This window comes from Penicillium diatomitis, assembly GCF_028827545.1.
Source record: "Penicillium diatomitis strain IBT 30728 chromosome Unknown utg000002l_segment0_segment0, whole genome shotgun sequence".
In the NCBI taxonomy this organism is placed as follows: Eukaryota; Fungi; Ascomycota; class Eurotiomycetes; order Eurotiales; family Aspergillaceae; genus Penicillium; species Penicillium diatomitis.
In genome coordinates this window covers 54,360-75,362 of record NW_026623174.1, presented here as the reverse complement: position 1 = coordinate 75,362, position 21,003 = coordinate 54,360, and the positions used below count along the sequence as shown (strand labels likewise).

The 21,003-nt window shown below is 47.1% G+C and overlaps 6 protein-coding genes across 6 annotated transcripts; 2 read left to right on the top strand and 4 right to left on the bottom strand.

Annotated features, from left to right (window-relative positions):
* Positions 1 to 749: 749 nt before the first annotated feature.
* N7539_001275 (WD40 repeat domain-containing protein) lies at positions 750 to 2,053 on the bottom strand (the record flags this gene model as incomplete). Its single annotated transcript, XM_056930878.1, has 2 exons — positions 750 to 1,617; positions 1,698 to 2,053. 2 exons carry the CDS (start codon positions 2,051 to 2,053, stop codon positions 750 to 752), a joined length of 1,224 nt encoding a protein of 407 aa, XP_056792909.1.
* Positions 2,054 to 2,820: 767 nt separating this feature from the next.
* Positions 2,821 to 4,321, bottom strand: N7539_001274 (glycoside hydrolase family 7 protein; the record flags this gene model as incomplete). The annotated part of the gene is made up of 3 exons (XM_056930877.1): positions 2,821 to 3,585; positions 3,646 to 4,029; positions 4,109 to 4,321. The coding sequence occupies 3 exons, from the start codon at positions 4,319 to 4,321 to the stop codon at positions 2,821 to 2,823; spliced, it is 1,362 nt and encodes a 453-aa protein (XP_056792908.1).
* A 2,745-nt stretch (positions 4,322 to 7,066) lies between these two features.
* Positions 7,067 to 8,385, top strand: N7539_001273 (alpha/beta hydrolase; the record flags this gene model as incomplete). The annotated part of the gene is made up of 2 exons (XM_056930876.1): positions 7,067 to 7,473; positions 7,563 to 8,385. The coding sequence occupies 2 exons, from the start codon at positions 7,067 to 7,069 to the stop codon at positions 8,383 to 8,385; spliced, it is 1,230 nt and encodes a 409-aa protein (XP_056792907.1).
* Positions 8,386 to 8,650: 265 nt separating this feature from the next.
* Positions 8,651 to 8,988, bottom strand: N7539_001272 (uncharacterized protein; the record flags this gene model as incomplete). Its single annotated transcript, XM_056930875.1, has 2 exons — positions 8,651 to 8,873; positions 8,966 to 8,988. 2 exons carry the CDS (start codon positions 8,986 to 8,988, stop codon positions 8,651 to 8,653), a joined length of 246 nt encoding a protein of 81 aa, XP_056792906.1.
* A 4,560-nt stretch (positions 8,989 to 13,548) lies between these two features.
* On the top strand, positions 13,549 to 14,466 carry N7539_001271 (alpha/beta hydrolase; the record flags this gene model as incomplete). Its single annotated transcript, XM_056930874.1, has 1 exon — positions 13,549 to 14,466. The coding sequence occupies one exon, from the start codon at positions 13,549 to 13,551 to the stop codon at positions 14,464 to 14,466; it is 918 nt and encodes a 305-aa protein (XP_056792905.1).
* Positions 14,467 to 14,671: 205 nt separating this feature from the next.
* On the bottom strand, positions 14,672 to 16,236 carry N7539_001270 (cation:proton antiporter; the record flags this gene model as incomplete). The annotated part of the gene is made up of 2 exons (XM_056930873.1): positions 14,672 to 15,322; positions 15,379 to 16,236. Coding segments are annotated over 2 exons (1,509 nt in total), but the record flags the coding sequence as incomplete, so codon positions are not given.
* Between the last annotated feature and the right edge of the window lie 4,767 nt (positions 16,237 to 21,003).

Below are 21,003 nucleotides of genomic sequence, written 5' to 3'. Positions count from 1 at the left end.
GAAAGAGAAGTTTGTGCTATGGCCTGAGTGGGGATCAGCATAAGGGAAAAAAAAAAGAGAGGCAGAAAATCAGTTCCCCGCCTGCCCCGCGCCGCGCGGTACAAAGGCCGATAAGTGCACCCAGGAACGAACGCAATTTTACGAAGATTTGTCGAATGATGTTCTAAAGAAAGGCCATTCGAAAAGTTGGTCTAAAAAGACCATCCAGAAGACCAGTAAGAATCGATATAGTCTACTCAATCTGGACATACGCCCCTGAGAACTGCAGCTAACGTAAAGTAGAGACTATAGGACTGATTATTACCTTGGCCTGTAGGCTTTCTAGATGAGTGTATCAAGCACAATACGTTCGTCCCTAGATGCACTTTTCGGCCGCCGGACCCGCGTCTGTGACGAAACGGCACTGGAAATTGGTAATCTCCCACCAAGCTGGATCACCGCTTTTCAGCCTCACTCCGGGCCCGGCGGCTTCGATGAAGGTCTCCATCAGCGTTTGCCACATTTGACAGTCACCGGGCTTCAAATCTTCAGCAACGTTGTCAATGGGAATGCAAATTGCCCAAGAAGCCTGAATATCGACACCCTATATGCTTTCATCGAGTTCCTACAGGGCATAATGACTTGAACTATTCGTCCGTGGAGGACCATTGTTATAATATGATTGAAACTCGAAGATGTTTCTGGAACGGGTAGTATGGGTATCAGATAATAGCAACCGCGACTGAGGAAAAAGAGAATCACCTTCCAATCTAATCCATGTCGAAAGCAATAACGTCAGGTCCGGTACCACGGCCAGCTTTGCCCTTCTTCCGCTTCTTGCGGTCGTTCGTGTTCGCAGCTGCTTTTCGTTTCTGCTCAGAATCACTATCGTCGGACTCGTCGCCGCTGTCGTCGCTATCCATCATGTGTTTACCCAAGCTGTCGCCGCCGGCAGCTTCATGCCAGACCTTGACAATTTGACCACCGCCCGAGACCATACGACCTTCAACATCGAACCCGATACCAACCACGCCTTCGGTCTCGTCGTGAACCACCTCGGAGGCGACCTTGTTCGGTCCGACACGGATGAATTTGATCAACCCGTTACCAAGACCAGCAGCCAGCATTTTGCCCATACCCATGTCATCCGGTACGGTGACCAGGGTCTCAATCGCTTCTCCACCGCCAGCATCGCGCTGCACGTACACTCGCTCGTCCTGGTCGTCCCAGGCCCCCTTCTCCCACAGAGTCACAATGCCATTGGAACCTCCGACAGCCACCTTCTCCCCACGACTGGTTCCACTGGAGGGCAACCCACCAATGAATGCTGAGCTGACCAACTCCTCTTCTTGGTCTTCACTGCGGACGAGCACGCCCCGGCGCAAATCAGTCACCGCCAGTGTGGTTCCGCCCGTTGTCACCCACTGCTTGCTGAAACCCGAGGTGCTCGTCTCGGACGCGGGAAGGGGAGTCAAAGAGGAGATATAGTCATCGTGCGGATGGTGAGACTGCTCCGGTCGCGCGGACACTTTGGAATATGGTACGCGAAGGTCGTAGAGATGCAGGGCACTGGAGTCAGTCGCGAGCAAAAGCGTTTGAGGAGAGAGCGCATGGATGACGGTAGGCGCATCGATCGACCTGTGTCATCACAGAGTGAATGCGTTAGCCAAAGGGCGCGCAGTAATGAGGTGTCAACAGAGAGCATATAAGTAACATACCCATTGCTCTCCAGAGGAATTGCAATCTTGTTCTGCACCTGTCCACTTTCTGAGTTGGCCATCTTGACTAAGCCATCAGTACCGGCAGAGTACAGCATCTCTCCGTCAACACTGAATCCAAGACACCGACAGCTGCCCTTGTGCCGTCTTGTCCTCCACATCGTATCAATGTGTCCTTTGCCATTGCGGGAAGATGAAGTTGAAGCACCATCGTCAGAATCAATTTCATCGTGCGGCAATCGGAAAGTTTGCACATGGCCAGAAGCCAGGCCAACTGACACTACTGGCTCATTTGGGTGAATCGCCTGAGAGAACAGGTCTGAGGATAGTGGTAATGAGCAGACGGTGTCCAGCATTGTGACTTGGACCTTGAGCTAGAAAGGCAGTCACAAAGGTAATTCGGTAAATGCGATTGACAACGACTGCCTGAGTCTCAAATGCGCGATCTTGCAGGATATATTGGAAGCTTCACTGTTTTTCTTTTTTGCGGAGACCGGGCCGAGGATCTTCCGCAGTGAAGTACTGGGACCGTCGGACTTCAAATCATTACAACCATTGGAACCCCCGCCACCGCCTTGGGACTGCGCGTGGCATCGCATCTACAGTGCTAACTGGTCCCATGTTCTTCTTCCGCATAAGTTGAAAGATTCGCTCGTGATTCGATAGCAAATATCATGCAAAACCCTCGTTGTTTGGCGTCGAGTCCCAACAAGAATCTCACGTCTTAGAGTGCAGACTAACTTTACGCTAAAATTTAGCCCGTCACATCTCCCGTGTGTTGGGGCTAATGTTTCAAAGTGTTGGATTTCAAAGCATCAAATCTAGCTGGTAAGAAATGTTCACAGTGCGATCGCTTCTCAATATTCCAAATGAGAACAGTTGTCCAATTTGTCTCACGTTCAATCTCGCCCGAGATTCAACCTACTCACCAAAGGATACTTGGAAATGCGGCAGACCATGTGATGGAAGATAATATCTTGATGCATTTAAACAAAAGAACATAAATAAAGACACCGATCAACGGCCTCGAATCAATTCTCTAATTTCAAACATTCGTTCATCATACTTTCAGCTGGTACACCGTTGCAGCAATCCAATATTGAAGCCAGCAGCGTCCTCTCGCCTACTTGGAGTAGGTAGATCCGATGGAGCCAACCTTGATGTTAGAGAAAACGACCTTGGCAGAGCCAGATTCAGATTCGACTGTGGAGGGCTTTCCAGAATCAGTGCTGCAAGTACCACGGCTGACACCAGCCTTGGTGGCAGCAGCATCGACAGGGTACTTCTCGCCATCGAGCCAGAGCATGTTGGAGTTGTGGTCATCCCATAGGCTCATTACCAGGACCATGCCCTCTCCCAAGGCCTTACCCATGCCGGACAGACCACCCTTTTCGGCAAAGACGTCCTGGTCACCAAAAGTCTTCTTCTGGGCAGTGCAGAAGTCCGAGGTGATCGAGTCGCCGGGGACACCGCTGACATCGGAGACGGCGTTGGCGATGACTTTGCCGTTCTGAACGTAGACGCGCTTGATCTCCTTCAAGCTTCCAGTGTCGGTTCCGTCAGTGGTGATGAATTGAGTCACGACCGTCATCTTTGACTTAGTGTCGACAACCTTGCCAGGGCCATAGTAAGACTCATTACCCATGCGGAAGGGGTTGAAGTCGCAGCCATCGGGATCGCAAGTGCCGGCATATCGGGTAGTGGAGTAGGTTCCGCCGCAGCTGTCACCCTCGCAAATGGTCTGACCATCAGTGCTGCAAGGGTGAGGAGTCAGAGCGGTGGAGATGCTGTTGGCCTCCCAGATATCCATCTCGGCACAGCAAGAGCCGTGGGGGCCAACACCGGCATTCTTGTCGTTGGCAGACGGCTTCCAACCCTTGACATTACCCTAATTTTTAAAAGCGTCAGCCGTCAAGGTTAATTGCAGGTATGAATTCGAGACTCGTACCTTTCCGTTGATGAATTTCAAGTCACGCGGGCACTGGGAGTCACAGTAGCCTGTGCCGTACTTGGCACCCGCCTTGTTGGTCTCATACTTGGACAGACCACCGTCTGCATCCATGGACACAAAGTACAAAGCACCATTGAGGCCACAAGGAAGAGTGGCCACGTCAACATCAAAAGTGAATTCCTTATTCAGAAGCTTGAACATCTGATACTTGTTCTCATTTTCCATGAGATAGAAACGTGAGCCAATGTTGGACCCGGTCACGAAGCTGATGGACAGAGAATCTCCAGAAGTGGTAGCGCCATAGGTGCCGGCATAATCTGCGCCGTCTACGGCACAGTTAGTGGCACAGGTCGCATCGTCGGGGCAGAGAGTTGCATCCCACTATTTAATAACAATGGCAGCGAACGTCAGTGTACATGTCCAGATGTCGGATGGAACTTGGTGATTCTCCCATACTGACCTCGTTCCCAGTGTAGCAGTTATGGTAGCCGTCTACTGAGTGAACCCAACGCCAGTTGGCATCAATGACCACGGAGCCATCTTTGCTGGTGCATCCAGAAGAGGTGCACTCTTTCCAGGTGAGTGGCGGATGGGTTTCAGCCTTTTGGGTTCCCACTTGCTGGGCACCCACGCTCGCCATCAAGGCAGAGAAGAAAAGTGCGCGTTGAAACATGATGAAGCAGAGGGGGCAATTGAAGGGCTGTCTTGGAAGGACTGTGGTTGAAGGAGGGTGTGGGAAATTTTCTGACTGGCCTGCAGTTGATGGGTTTGAATTTGATCGAGGGGGCCGGAGAAGGGCTTTTATATACGATCCATGAAGGAAATGTCAAGCATGAATCAGGACATGATGAGCGATATACCACGCCGCCAAGAGTAAGCAACCGCTCTCGACTAGGGGCGTTGCAGGATGAATCTCGACCCGCTCTCTGCATGAAGGAGGCAAGATCTTCACAGATTCCAGTACGTGTGCCTGATCCAAGGCCTGTCGTTGGAGCTTCGGGTCAATCGACTACTAGTCACCAGTGGGTTCTGTCTTCCCCAGACGGGGCGCCCTCCGGGTTGGAATCAGTATTTTCATTCGAAGATATGTCCGTTGATAGTCTCGAAGAAATGAATGAGGCCCTGAAGGACGTTATTTTGGAGGTTGCTGGAAATCAAGCGAGTATCAGACAGAAATCCGATGAGATCAGCAGCATCTTATATGGTCTCTTTTAGAGTTCCGAAGCCGAGTAGAAAATAAGGCTAAATCCGTCGTCGCCGCCACCTCTTTGCGCCATAAGGCGCCATCAAAGATACGTAAAACTTTGGTCGTCATGCTTCTGAAAGGCGTCACCATATCAAGAAAGTTGGGCGAGCGAGACTGGACATACAGCGCCAAATCTTCTGTAGGATAATGCACGCCGCTCTGGCGGGCAGGTTACCCCGGGGTATTCTTCACGCTCCTTTAGGCATAGGGCGTTTCAGATCGCCGCTAGATTCTTCATTTCGGGAAAGTTCCCCAGAGCCGACGGAACAACGTCCGCGGATCATCCTTCAATCAGAAGGCAGCAAGGGCTTTGGCGAGTGGATTTTCCTTGATGATCATGACTAGACCCTGTGATGTTGTTGAGCTCATCATTCTACCCGAAACGTGGTCGTTTCCTCACACGCTCGTTTGAAACAGATACGAAGCACTCTGCTGTTTGAATTGAATCCCACCCCATGGCTGCATCCGGATCAAATTTTAATAGGTCTGATGCTATGCGGCGGGTTTCACGTAGCCATAGCGCTCATATATGGCTGTGGCACTGCTGTTTACTTACTAGTGATGTTTCACGATTTGGGAGGCAAAGCAGTTTTGAGATTGTGGTTCCCATCGTCAAATCCCGACAACCTGTACTGATGAATCTGATGGACGAGCCATAATACTCAGAGGACAAAACTCGCCAACGGACCTCGTGTAAGACGAGCTAAGCCTGGTGGAAGGCTAACTTGATCGATCACGGCCAGCCATTCACGAACAAATTAATGAAAGAGGGGACTTGCAGGCTTGTTCATCTTGGCGACTGCCGATCGCAATTGCGGGGACGGAATCTGAGGCGTGAGAACAAGATCGTATCGACTCTATCGAGCCTTTGAGGTGGACGTGAACAACCCAGCACCTGGTGACTGATGTCAAGATAGCGGTTATATTTCTCGCATGTTTCTCGTCACGATCCTTGACACCATCTATCGTGACAAGCAGTCAACGGAGAAGACAATGGATGGATGAACTGCGGCTGCTTGCTCCATGACCAGGCCGGAAATGATCAACGTCGCCCTGGAACCCTCCCGGATTCATGATTGCTAGGGGCTTTTTTCCCCTCATCAGCAGATTTGGTTGACTGGACAGAGCCGGGCGTGTTGTGGGCATTGTGGTTAAAGGCACTTTGCAGTCAATGAAGGCAGAGCACTTTCAGAGATGGCTGGCTTATGCTCATTTTTGTCTACACATGTGTGTTACTCAATGATTGATTCAACACCTCATGTCTCCAGATATCAAGCGTATCACTTATTTGACTGACTCGCCTAGGTGGGTAGCTCAGCTTCCATCCATTGTCAGGGTGTCAAATCGCAATACATATCGAAATTCGTGGGCTCCAGGTCAAAGACATACGCACTTCATGCCGTTGTCACGGAGTTTGGCAACTTTACATTCATTTGGGATTTCGTATGCAACGACCTTGACTTAGGGAAGTTGGGTGGCCTCTCGAACGATTACATTTTTTGCAACATAGGTATATTTCTTCTTTTGAACTGGTGAGGCATGCTTGTCATCGCAGACGGTAAACTGAGAACATCAAGGACTATCGCGGAGTATCCCGATTCATTCGCAGGTCGTTTACCTAGGTAGTAGTTAGAGGTATAGGCTGCTCCCATACGGATATATCTTACCTAGGATCTGTGTCAATAGATACCAGCCTCCCACTGTCATAAAACCCCAATGCCTGCTAAGACCCCAGTCATAGCTCATGTTAAACAGTTCATCAAAATTTATGGCCGATAAGGTAGGTAAGTTTGCTAACTTACTACTTTGTTCAGGCTGAATTGACGCGACGTTAGATGTACCATTGTGGGTGGGCGTAGCAAGGTCGAGGTCCCAACAGTAAGTCCTGGAGTGCAATCGATAAGGAGATACCCGATGACGTGCCCTGGTTCTTATCGGGCGCCGTGGCTGTCAGGCTTATCTCCCCTTATCGGCCACATGGTTGCCTCGGCCCCTGCCTTCAATTTTGTCTCCACTCTCAGCGTCGGCGATTCCTTGACTTGAGTTCTTCACCCGAATTTCGTGCGATTTCGCGACACATTCTAAGATCTCGAGCGGTCGCTCTATCACACCCTTTGAAGTCTATCATATGCGCAATTAAAGTCTTGAGATAGTGCACAGTCATTCTCAACCATGGCGTTGTATCATCAAACCGTGGATTTCCTCTCTGAATCCTGGGCCAACCAGCGGACACAGCTCCCCCTCTTGGCGGTAACGGGTGCCTCGTTCACACTCGGCCTGCTCCTTCGCTCCTTGTTTAAAGGAGACACACACAAAGAGGCCATTCTTGCTTCTCCTCGCACGCGAGTGTTGCCTCATATTTCCGAAGAAGAGAAGCGCAAACTACCACTCCCGGACGATGCGTTGCCCGGCGGCCGTGATGTCGCAACTCCGTATGGGTCAATTCGTGTTTATGAATGGGGGCGAGAAGACGGCCCGAAGGTATTGCTCGTGCATGGTATCACGACACCTTGTATCGCGCTAGGTGGAGTGGCTCATGCGCTTGTCGACCGTGGGTGCCGTGTGATGCTATTCGACCTGTAAGTTCCGTATCAGCAAAGATTTTCCACTTTCAAAAGTCTATGGCCGGCAATTTCCTAGTTATATGGATCTCTGACTTCTTTTGCAGTTTTGGAAGAGGCTACTCAGATTGTCCCTCGGATATGCCACAGGATGAGAGACTCTTCGCCACTCAAATCATGCTCGCATTGACTACATCGCCCATTTCCTGGACCGGATCTAGCTCGGGCAAATTCAGCCTTGTTGGTTATTCCCTTGGTGGTGGTATCGCCGCCGCCTTCGCATCATTCTTCCCACAGTTGCTGTCGTCTCTTGTGCTTCTCGCACCGGCTGGGTTGGTTCGTGACTCCCAGATCAGCTTCCAGGGTCGCGTTCTTTACTCCGGTGGTCTTATGCCAGAAAGGCTGCTGGCCTTTCTGGTAAGTCGTCGCCTGAAGTCGGGTCGTATGGTCGCACCGAAGAAGGACAAGCAGGGCAAGCTGAATGCCGAAGACGCCCTGACCGAGGAATTGCCGTCCGATGAGGCGGCCGAGGATCAGGTCCTGTCTCGGGAGTACCCTCGTGTTACTGTTCCGTCCGCCGTGGCATGGCAGGTTCATAATCACGCTGGCTTTGTCCATTCATTCATGTCTAGCATGCGCTATGGCCCCATCCTAGGCTCGCGGCAGAAAGTCCACTGGACCCGACTGGGTGACTATTTGAGTGCGCAGAATAGCACCGGGGGAGAGAAGACCGAGAAAGGCCTGCCGAGCCATAAAGTGCACATTCTCTGTGGTAACACGGATACTATCATCATCAAAGATGAACTTGTCTCCGATGCTACTGCCGTTCTCGGTGGGAATGTTGTCTTTAAATTTTACGATGCCGGCCACGAGTTCCCAAGCACCAAGTACGAAGAGGTTGCCGCGTACATTGAAAAAATCCTTCAGTGAGAGAGTCAAAATTCCGGCCCCCCTCGGAATTGTGTTTCCCCGGCACCACGCGATCGTTCTTACAGCATTTGCTATACTCACCTGTTGATACGTATTTCCCCTCACACAGATCTCTCATGTGATCACCCCGATTTGCAAATAGAGAGATACATTGTCACGGAACCGCTAGTATAATACATTCTGAAACTCTCAAAGACCACTCAAATGATTGTCTTTTGTAGTTCCGGGACCAGCCCTCACTACATGAGAAGGGTGCAATATCCCCTTATTTCTGCACTTTCAAAATCTTATCCACAGCATCCACTTGGCTGGAAAGCCCGTTGAAATGTTTTGATCGCTCGGAGATACGTGCACCGGCGTAGTAAGGACTCTCGGCTGCAGATGAGCGAGCAAAGCGATTGACAGTAACTTGGCTCGCTTGAGGCACTTGACTGAGATTGTTGGAGTTGAGTGGTGAAGAGGGACTGCATCCAGTACGATTGCAGGAGCTATGTCACGTAGTGAACATGTTAGTTCGTTGGCCCATTGATCGATTGATTGTTCGAGCAAAACGCTCTCTGGAAGTGTGCATCTTGCGTACCTTGAGGATGTTGATTCGGGCATGTTGGATGATTGATCGAGACAGTTCTTGCTTGATGTTGATGGAGGAAGGGTCGACGGAGTTGCTTGATTTGCTGAGTTCCTCCTGAAAGATGGAAGGGGAGATCCAAGAGCAAAGGAGAGGCGCCAGTATGAGGCGATGGAATCTGTTTTCTGCTTGTAGGTTGTTTAAGCTGATTGTAGTTTCTTGGAAGTGGCCTTGAGCTTGGGTAACTGATTTCAGCGAACCAAGCACGGCAACATCATACCTCTATATAGGACCAACGAAGCCATGAGCCCAGTTAGAAACTCGCCCACCGGCCTATGGAGGCATGCTCCACCTCAACCGCAGCGTTGACAGACACGCGAGCATGTTGACAGGACCTTGCATATCCGGTCCACATGGTATCTCCAGGTTCAGCTGTTTCGGACACTCTCTCCTTCTCTCTAAGCGAAGTCAAGAATGGAACAGCCGACGATCTGCAGCCAGCTCCAGGTGAGCTTCTTCATTATGCGGGTGGCACGTACCTTATCCTTTTTGGATGGGAGCTTCCTAAAAGGGCATCGATGACGGTAGGTAATAGGTTCGTCCGCGTGAACTACCTACTCGAAGGTACTACTAACTATTCAGAGTGGGGCCTGGAATTCTGGACCGTGAATACTCGGGTGTTTCAGCTTTTGGCGGGCTCGCAGCATAGGCCTCATCGAGCGAACCGAGCTCCAGCAGGCCGTTTACTGGGTCGTTGAGAGAGGGGTCTCTAAGAGAAGGAATTCTGAATTAGGAATATTCGGGCGTGCGGCTGCAAAGCCAAGTGAGTGGAGACGATGCCCGCTTGGTTTCAAGTGGCGGACGCGGACGAGGCGGCTCTACTTGTCGAGTGGAGATCCACCTTTTTGAACGAACCATGAAATGCATAAATGGATAAATAGGAAAATGTAGACAAAAGAAGTGGCGGTGGTCTGCCCACGCCTCGAAATGCCAGGGACGGATGCGCACATGGCCGACCACATGTTGATGTGATGGAATGGCCACCGGACATGGCCGCATTAGGAAGGGGAGGCCCGCGAGGAGGAGGGCATGAGTCAAGGGAGGCGCAACTTGGCATCAAACTCCTGCAGCCGGGCATTGCTCACGTTTGATCATCTGGAGCTCTCAGAATTTGGCAGGACAATCCCTAAGCTCACGAGGTGGAAAACTAAAAAGATGGTTCTAGCCCAGAATAGACCGTTGATGGGATGTTTCAGGTTTCGAGGTCGACTTCTTGCGTTGAGCCGGGGATGGGGGAAGATGCATCACCCACGACCTGCATGACGAATCTAGTGACGCGCTTGATAGATCTATTCTCGGGTCATGAGGACTCTGTTGGTCGCGGTTCATGCTAGGGCGGAAGCTTGCATGGTTCTTGATTTAGGTTCAGCTTCTCGCGTGGTTACGACAGACAATAGGGGAAGAGGTCTCGCCGGATGAGACACACATGAGGGGAGAAAAAGCAATATCTGTAAAAAATGGATCACAGACAGAATAGAAATCTCCCGTTAGAGAAAGGAATGCCGAGAGCCTAAACAAGGCGAGTGATCACATGAGTTGGTGGAGGTTGAGGCGGTCCAGAGTGATTCAAGGGGGCTTTTTGTAAGCGAAGTACCGCTTGAAGATGCCGATCATTCAAAGCAATCCTTGCGCGGATGAGCCTCGACGGTTTGGAGAGACATGGCAGCTATAGGGGACAGCAATCAACTTCTAGGGTCATGAACATTTGCTCAATCCTGACGGTATTAGGTGGGCACTTGAGAATCATCTTCTTTGCTTGACTGCTTTTTTCACCATGCGTCGCGTTGTCGTACAAATATTGGACTGGAATGCTGATTCGTTAGTGACACAAATCACTTTTCACCGCTAATTGGGCATTCCAACGGGCATCTATCACCAGACCCACGAGCTCGTAGCAAGTAGGTAATCTCAAAAGGCTGTGGACTGTGTAGGCTTTCAATCAACGTAGCTCGGAGTGCTTCGGGTGAAAGGCAGAGTCACATGAAACAATGCAAACAAGACGTCGACATGCAACAAGAGCCCCCCAAGGCACGTGGAACCCAGGGAGGACTGCTTTTGAGTTGTCTCACTATTCTACAGGGCTGGGCATTGGCATGGTCAAACTTCCCAATACCGTGGACAGAACACTCTCGCACAGGGATTTGCTTATTCACAGTCGAAGACCCATGGTTTCCCAATGCTACAGCCATTTTCCAGGGCATCGATCCAGCCAATTCAGAGGCTACGGCGTCCTGTCCCCAACAATTCGAATCAGGCTTGCTCTCGTTCACTACATGCGACACATGGGAAAGACAAGGCAAAGCATGATCAACTTGGCGAGACGTCCTTCGACAGGTCCGGAAATTCAAATTCAAATTTGTAGTGATTGCTCCATCCAAAATTCGCTCTGCACAGCTTACTGACCTGCCTGTTTCAATCCCCCAGCCTCGTGCGTTGCCTCAAAGTTGGCAGGAGAAGCTAATTCTTACCGGCTCGTCATCCCGTCGGTGGCCATCCACTGAGTAGTGGATGCACAGAGCGGGAATAACCTTCAGTGCATCCAAGTCTCGTCGCCAGTGTTCTCAACAGCTCTCGACTCCACTCGAGCCATCTCATTCCCCGCCGAGCACAAGGTTCGTTTCAGGATCCTTTTAAGGTTGCTCCACCATCCGTGTACGCCTAAAAGGGGCAAACTCATTCCAGCAACGTCTCCATTTATAGAGAGGGTTGACGAGACTCCGGTCATTAAACGGGATGGCGCTCAGTAGCTGCTCCCTACTGAGACGAAACGCAAGGCATGACCGGGTCCAAGCTCGGGGGTGCCAATCCACTTGAACCGCTTTGGGCGATAGTCGTCGATCTTCAAAAGAGTCACAACTCAAGACCCGCCGTCCACCGTTGTGCCTTCTCAATTGCCATGGCGAGGCGAGCTATCCGTGCAAAATGATGAGATTGCGGTAGAAAGTCCACTGAAGTGGTCTCGCCTACTTCAATGACCACTGTTTGGGAAGAGATGACCCTGGTCATTGATGAGGGATGTTGCACAGGCTTGGACACGACCTGGGCCCCCAAAGGGATTCTTGAGCGTATCAGGCCTGATCATTGCTCTCGGTTCTACCTAGCGAAAACCAAGAGAGGAGCAAGGCTTTCGGACCCTCTAGATGAAGCTCGACACGTCACAATACACACAGCGCATCCACCAAAGGTCGGCATCCATACTAGATCTTGCACACTGATTCTGTCCCCTTTCTTTGTGCCAAGAAGCTGGTTCATTGCAATCTTGCTACCATCGCCAGAAGCGGACATGGATCGGCTCTCGGGACATCCCTTCCATGAATCCGCCCCGCATCTACTTACTTCATCTCAACCTTCTCAGTCTGAAACAGCATGGCTGACTTGATCTGTGCTCCGTTGCTTCAAACGGCTTCTCCGACGCAAGGCCAAAAGATGGGGGAAAAGCCAAGCCTGCTTGAGAGATTGCGTTGTCATCGCAACGCTCGTAGCAGATCCCTATCTTCCCATGCGGAGGCTCGTCATGTCCAGCTTGGCCATTTCGTCCCACACATGACAAGCGAAGTGTGAAGCCAGAACCCCTTTCTATTGCAGACTGAATGGCTGACTTTCTCTTGGAAATGACTAGCCACCTTTCTCTGCTCGGGCATGGTGCTACCACCCGAGCCAGGCTCATTCAAGACCGCGATGACATGCAGGGCCAACGCTGAAGCGTAGGACTCACCTCATCTTGGATGAGCATCCATATGGATGCCTCTATAGACGAGCGCACGATGTAGCTATCTTGAACGTCAAGGTCAAACCTTCAAGTAAGCTTCATGCGGGTCGAATGCTAAAGCCGGAGGCTCCCTGCGAGCCGTCGAAGGCATGGGGTGCGTTCGCATTTGACCAACCCTAGGGAAAGCTTCAAGTACAATTTCCAGAAATGTCACGAATAGCCTGCCCACAACTAGAGGACATCAGGAGTATTCGAATTTCTGGGAAATGCTTGTCATAAGTCATAATCAGGGCTCAGGCTGCAGAGATCCGCCATTGCAGCCGATCGGCCTTTCCGTCATCGTAGCGCTTCCACGTTATTTACACAACGGGTTGAGCTGTGGAACAAAGTCCATCTACAATTATCTGATGACTGTTACTATCTCTGTTGTCACGAATACTTGATCACATTTCAAACACTTCCAATCTCAGCTTGTCAAGTCAAGTCAGCACGGCCTTGATGGCCGCCCGCTCTGGGTATTCGTGATCGGGATGCACTGCTCATCGGATACATGACGTAGCCGCATCGAGATGACGATCGGTAGGCACAGCTTGATGGCACGACGGACGACCCCTAGAATGCCACTTTGATCTTGTTGCAGTCTATATCTACAGATGAGAAAAGTCAAGCTTGCTCAAAGACGTCTACTCTGCTATTGAGATCTCGTCCAATTTCAATTCTTGCAACCCTGTGTGCAAGGCTTACCCGACACGACTGGCCGAAGCGTGACTCAGCTACCCATTCTCACCAGCAGAATCATAGTCAGCCTTCCGCCAGTTGAGAAGAAATGGGCCTGACCTATGTTTACCACAAGTCCATCGCGACCTTCTTCAGGGCTATCATCCGCCCAATGCTAAAGGTGGACCCAAAACCAGATGAAGTCATTTCAATCCCCTCGCGGGATACGGGCCGAGTGATCAAAGCCCATATCTACAAGCCAGCCAAGGAGGAACACAAAGCACCACGGCCCGTCTTGATCAACTTCTGCGGCAGTGGCTACATACTTCCTGCATTTGGCGCAGACGATGAGTACTGCCGTTTCATCGCGGATAAGACCGGCTTCACTGTCATCGACGTCCAGTATCGTCTTGCGCCCGAGGATCCCTTCCCGGCCGCCGTGAATGACGCCGAAGATGCGGTCGCATGGGTACAATCCCTGCCAGATCAATTCGACGTTGAGCGAATCTCATTATCAGGATTCAGCGCGGGCGCGAATATCGCCCTGGCATTGTCGTGCACATACTCTCGGCCTCGGCGGAATCAAGACGATAATGTGTTTCGCACGGTGATTTCGTTCTATGGCTGCGTTGATATGAGCGTTCCCACGACGAAGAAGACCGTCGTGGATCGATCGAACTTTGTTATGCGCAGCTTGTTCCCTATTTTCTCTCATCTGTGCCATAAGTGTCTCGGCTTCTCAGCGGCAGACACTAAGAATCCTCGCCTGTCGCCAACGTACGCCGAGTCAGTGGCTTTTCCTGATAATGTCTTGATTATCACGGCGGCTCAATGCCCATTTACTATTGAGGCCGAGGCCTTGGCTGATAAGATTCGGAATGGTGGTGGCAAACACGTGTTGAGCAAGAGGATGGACGACTGTACCCATGGCTGGGATAAGGAAGCTAAGGAGGGAACACCTCAGGCGGAAGCCAAACATCAGGCCTACGAGATGTCGGCGTCTGTTCTACTCGGGGGATTAAAATAATGGAATACTGCAAGTCAGCTCGACTTTAGTGTACTCGGTCTTGTACAACAGAAAATTGAGAACGAAGATATGATATACCCAACATGAGTGTGCTTGTGTTCCTTGCGCGGCTTTCCTATGATGGGACATCCCAAAGCCGTTCCAATCCAATCTCCGACGTTTTGATTCATTGCTGGCAATTATGTACGAGAAGAAGGATCGCCATCTAAGGCAAACCCCACACACCCAGGGGATCCGGACTCCCAGATTGACTTCTTTGACTCTGCAGCTTCTTCACGCGTTTGACAAGCGTCCCCACGCAGACTGGTCCTATAATCGTACACAAAGTGATGGCCCATATCACAATCAAATATATCTCCGAGTCGCCTCCGCTGTCTCCCTTTTCCGGTTGAGCGAACAAGCCGCCCGACTCTGCCACAGATGCAATGAGATAACCTATCTCACCTCGTGCGATCATCGCTAGTCCGAAAATGGAAGACGGGTAGAGAGACCGATGCGGTTTCAGAGAAGAAGTGGTGTCAGAAGTAGAAGGGGTGTTGGCGACATCGGCAGGTTGTTGATTTGACAGAGCAGTCCTTGATAGGGGTGAACCAGCGGTAGATTTGCGCTCTTTTCGGTCTATTGCACGACCCTGCTTTGTCGCCGACTTTCGTGTTTTTGATGTGCACCATGTGAGCAGAATCGCAATTAATTTTCTCATCTTCTTGAGCCCAGCCATTGGATTGGTCGAGACAGGCAGCAACCAGATACCTGTCACGACTTTGCCTAGTGCCATGAGAATAGTATATACGATGCCGCGCCAGACAACCTGCCCTTGAAACATTTTTGTGATAGGGATAGCAAAACCGATGGATGCCTACCGATGTTAGTAAAAGGTGCGCTGCATCCATGATGAAGATTAGTTTGACCTACGAAGAAGAAAGGACAAAGAATAAAGTGAAGTGGTTGTAAGCAGTAAGCCTCAAAGGTGTCTTGACCAGTGATGGTTCTGGAGGGTTTTAACGCACAGCTCGAACGCAAACCCGTGTCCTGCTCGGGACTCTCGGTCGAACAAGAGACGGTAGCTCCGCTTTGATCTGCCATCTCAATGCCTGATTGATGGGCTGCTCCTTCAGCGGCGGGTGTGATTCCGCCGACATGTGGATTCTCCTCGGCTGTAGACTTGAGATCGTCAAACCAGGAGATACTGGCGCCAGCAAGATAGGCAGCAAAGAGGGAGGATGTGCCGGCATAGGATGCTCCCGCCACGAACCCGATCAGAGTCGCCATGTGCAAAACGAAGGTCACGGGGCACGCATAGCCTTGGGGTAAAGAACCCAGGTTCATTGATCCCAGCCTGCGCGAGACTGGCTTGACCACAAGGCCGGCAATGAAAACCACGGCAATTGCGAAACCAATCGCCACGCATATGGGGCGAACCACTGTGGCTGCACTGACCGAGTCAGAGCCAGAACCACCAAGGTTCGATATTATCTGGACCATGACTAGGCCTGCGACATCGTCCATCATGGCGGCGCCGCTCAAGACTGTCCCCAGTCTTGAGTTGTGGAGACCAGTTGTGGACAGGATTGTAAACGTCGTACCAATGCTTGTTGAACACAACGCCGCCCCAGCGCCAAATGCCTGGAGAGGAGTTGCGCCAACTAGACGTATCAGTACAAATGATAGAGCCATAGGGACACCGACTCCTGTCAGTGCACCTACCGCCGAGAGAGCCAGGTTTGCCTTGAGTTGTTTGAACGATGTCGACAATCCCCCTGAATCATGATTAGCTGCTTCTCATGCCAGAGGATGTGATGTGCTGGGTGCATGGGTAAAAACAAGACGCATCTCTAGCATCGCACGACTGACGACCACTCATCGAGCTGGAAGCAATGAATGTCACGCAAAAACATACAACAGCCAGGATTCGCATATAGTCACCCACCATACTACTAACTGGCCGGCGTGTGGCTTAAGTACGGCCAGTAGTGGCCTGGGGTGCCTTTCCATCCTCAAATATCTTCTGTCGCGCGACCAGGGGTGACTAGCCTGGGTGTGCGATAGACAGGGTGAGATTCTCCAACACAACAACCAGTATAGATCACCTATCTCTCACTCTCGGGGCACAGACCCCTCGCTCTACGCATAGACATCGAACAACTGGATAACATTAATCGCGCTTCCGCTATAGGCCTCTAAACCTATATAAAACTACCTCGATCTAGCTTATTCATCGCTAATTAATAGGCTAGGCTCTACGTTAAGGCCAGAAATATTTAGTAGGTATAGATACTTATAACTAAGGTAACGGCTAGTACTTTAGATAGCTGATTTCCTAGCACTTAGGTTATCCTAATTAATTAGGCCTCCCGTTTCCCTAGGCTGCCGTTATATAACTAAAGCTCTATTTATTAAGGAACGTTAGGCAAAAGAGATAGATTCTTCTGAGAACTTAGGCACTCGATAGGCCGTAACTAACCCTATTAATTTAAGTATACCTAGAATAATACCTTTAAGAACTTAGAAATCGTTAAATAAGTTTCGGAATAGCTTACGGTAATACTTCTTAGCGAATTACTAATATATACTCTACGAGAGAAGAATTCGTGCTAATTCAAACCGATTACCTAAGGCTGAAAAATTTATAATTACCCTAAGTAAGGGTATATCGCCTCGACAATCTTTCTAGTTTATTCCCTCCGGAAAACGAGGTGTAAGAATTTGGAAAATCTTAGGGTTACAGATTATCGATACTAAATACAAAATATTTTCACCGCGAGAGTTTTAGTACCGAAGATACGTATTAATACTATCTACCTTGACTAGGTACCCTACTACGTTAACGCGATTTCTCAGAATAGCCTTACTAAGAGATTAATATACCGGCTTAAATATTATCTATTACGGCTCGACCCGGGATCGACGGAGTAATTCATTTCGGAGCTCCTTATTTTATCGGGCGCTATCTATAAGACCCTAGATAACTAGTATATAACCCGCGCTAGCTACTATATATAGGAGTTTATTTCCCTATTGTTCCTAAACCATTCTCCCTAGTACGATATCGAGGAGCGCGAATAAATTATTCTAGTTAGTAACCTTATCAGAATTCTAGCCTATAGCGACCTCCTAGGCTTATTAGCGCGGATTCTGCTATACTTTAATAATACTTCGAAAAAAATAGAGATTCTATAGCTACTAACCGACTTAATCGTCTAAAAATAGTATTAGTAGTCTAGAAATATCTCCCTATCTAAGGATTTAATAAACTACCTCTATAGCTAGTTTTAGAAAATAGGTATCCTTAGCGAAGCTCGAACTTTTTAGTAAATCACGAAGTATTAGTACCGAACCGTAGAGTAAAGTAATATATAGAGGATTATAGAGCCTATAGTTAAACTTAAATCTAGGAGCGATAGTATAGCCTAGGTAATAGTTTTATTAGATCTAGTTACGAAGTCGAATTAATCCTACTTAATATAATCTTTCTATATCCGATAGGCTAGGGAGTGGTTTATCCTTAACTACGCTAAAATACTTTAACTAATAGTATAATATATAGATAAAGAATTCGCTAAAGCCTCTCTTACTTAGCTCGAAGCGGATTATATTCTCTTCCTATATCTCCTATATATAATAAGGGTTATATTTAACCGGCTTTTCGTTATTACTAAATATATTATATTCTTGAGGTAGCTCTATGATTACCGCTTACTCTTCGGAGAATAGGTTCTTAGATCCGATCTTATCTAACAGAAGATATCTAATATAGATACTTAGGATAAATACTACTAGTCTTTTAGGGTATTAGATTACTAAAACTTATCTAGTCTCTCCCGCTATAGTATATTACGGGCGTAGATATTTTAAAATAGAGTTTCCTTAGACGAAATCTTTTACTAATTAGTGTACGAGTCGAACTTAATATTTCTTTAGATCGTTAAAGTCGACGCGGGAGATAAAGGGGTAAATAAGACCTATAATTCTCCGATAGTCGACCTACTTACCGAGAGTATATACGGTAGTAATATTATTAGTTATACTTAAAGTTACCGCCTAGGCTAGTTCTATAATACTTAAAGGTCTATAAATAGCGGAAAGAATTTTTAACGCTATAAAGGTAAGCTAATTATTTTCCGAATCGTTCCTAGTATATCGGAAGAGTAACGAAGTATAGAGTTTTAATAGATCTTATAGTAGTACTACCTCTTTTATAAAGCGTCGTATCTAATCCTTATTATTAATATCGCGGAGTTTAAGAAGCTATACTACTATCTTCGTCTATATAGCACTCCCTTACGCTAGTAGTAATAGCTCCTTTATTACTAGCGCCCTAAGCTCTACTACTAGGTAGGGTAGATATATATTAGCGATTTTCTTAGTAATTACTATATCTCTTTAAGTACCTAAGCTAACTACGATACTCGGGATTTTATCTAGCTAGCTAAGTATCCTTTCCTACGGTCGAGAAGAGATAAGAATTCTAAGGCCCGAAATATTTACCGAGAGATATTTTAATAATTTAAGAAGTCTTCTTATAGAATTTTTGTTATACTTATTAATACTATCGACCAAAAAGAAAATTAGGCGATTAATTACTTCTAATATATTTTATAAGTATTCTTTAAGGCTTTTAATACTCGCTACTAGATCGTAATATCTAAGAGCCTATTTCTCGTTATACTAATCGCAGAAATACCTCTTAAGACCTAGTAGCTACTAAAGAAGCGATAGTATTAAAGCAGATAGTACCGCTACTATATTCCCGGTCTTATCTTCCCGGTAATAATAATAGTATATCTTAGGATTCGGGAGTTAATCGCCTTTCCTCTAATAAAGTTAATCTATAATATAGGCTATAAGAACGGTCTTACTATAGCCTATCTTACCGAGAATCACTAGTAGTCGAGAACCCGAGCTATAGTACTAGGCTCTAAAATTAGAATCTCTTAAAATAAAGTTATAAGCCTAGTTAGCTCGTAGAAATTTAAGTTTATTATAGTAGTAAGTTTAGCCTTTTATCTTCTCGGTACCTAGCTAACTATAAACTAGTAAAAATTAGCTTAGGTATAATTAAATATTATCGGGGAAAAATATCTTACTTATAGATTAACCTATCTTTAATATCTTAAAGGATTTTAAGCGTTATTATTTATATAAGGTTATAGAGAATATCGGAGTATTTTATAATATCTTAGATAATATTCGGGAGGCGATTACTCTCTAGGACTATTTTTATTATAAACTATATTCCTTTTCTTACGAGTATCTTATATACCGCTTAGTAGAACTCTAGAATCTTTCGGTAGACTAAAACGAGTATCTATTAAAGTTTATTAAATATATTATCTAAGGGGTAAGGTTTTATATTTAAAAATTACCCGGTAAATTTTCTTCTCCTCCGCCTTCCGACTAAGGATATTATACTTATCGATATATAAAATATATATTAGTATACTTTTAAGCTTATTAGCGAAATCTGAATTAGAATTTACGAAGCTAATTACGATCTATATAAATCTTAAGTTAGGATATTTAGCTAAATTACTAATTTAGTATAAAGTATATTTTATTTATAAACTTACTATAGTTAAGCCTCGAACTACTCTAATAACTATTACGGTAGTAGGTTTAAGGTTTACTAGTAGACTTACTAGGTCTAATACGTCTTTAAACCTCTGGAGGGATACTTATAAGGTTTATAAGTATTTTAACCCCTTCTAGAATATCGATATCTATATTACCTCTTTTATAATATCTTCGAGATCTTTAAGTAACTACGCGGTATCTTTCCCCTTAAGAGTTATAATATTAATATCCTCCCGAAGACCTTCTACTACCTCACGAAATACTATACTCTAGAGGCCCGAAGAGATATCGACGCTACCTAATTTACCCCTAGGAATATACTAAGACGCTATTAAATTCGCCTCTAGGCTAGTTACTTAGAGAACTATCTAGTCTAGTTAGATTCGGATAGTATTTTAGACGCCTACAGATTCCTTATATACCTTATAGTTTTTAATAGCCTTAAATATATCGTCGCGCGTTTGATTTTAAGTTAGGGATAATAGGCTTTTTTTATATTAGTAGTAAGTAGTAAAAGAATAGAGTAACTAACTTAGTTATAGCAAGCGCTTATACTTAGGTTTCCTTATTTAATAGACCTCGGGATCTATCTCGAAAGTAGTTTAATCGTCGACGTAATTTATCGCGAAGACCGTTATATTTAGGATTTAACTACGCTATCGTAGATAAATTTTATATAAGAGTAGAGGAACCTATATATATATACTATAGAAAGTATATTTATAAATAAAAGTGAGACAAGGTTATTAATAAGCCTAGCCTACTATACTATATTTTAAGATATTAGTAAGCGATTAGGTATAATTCTATTATTCCGCTACCGAAACTAATATATATATATATTATCGTTATACTACTACCTAATCTATACCTATATTAATTAGGAAGTACTATATACCGATATCCGTAATACAGACAAAAAATTATAACTAAGTAGGACTATTTTAACTAATAAGATAATAAAAG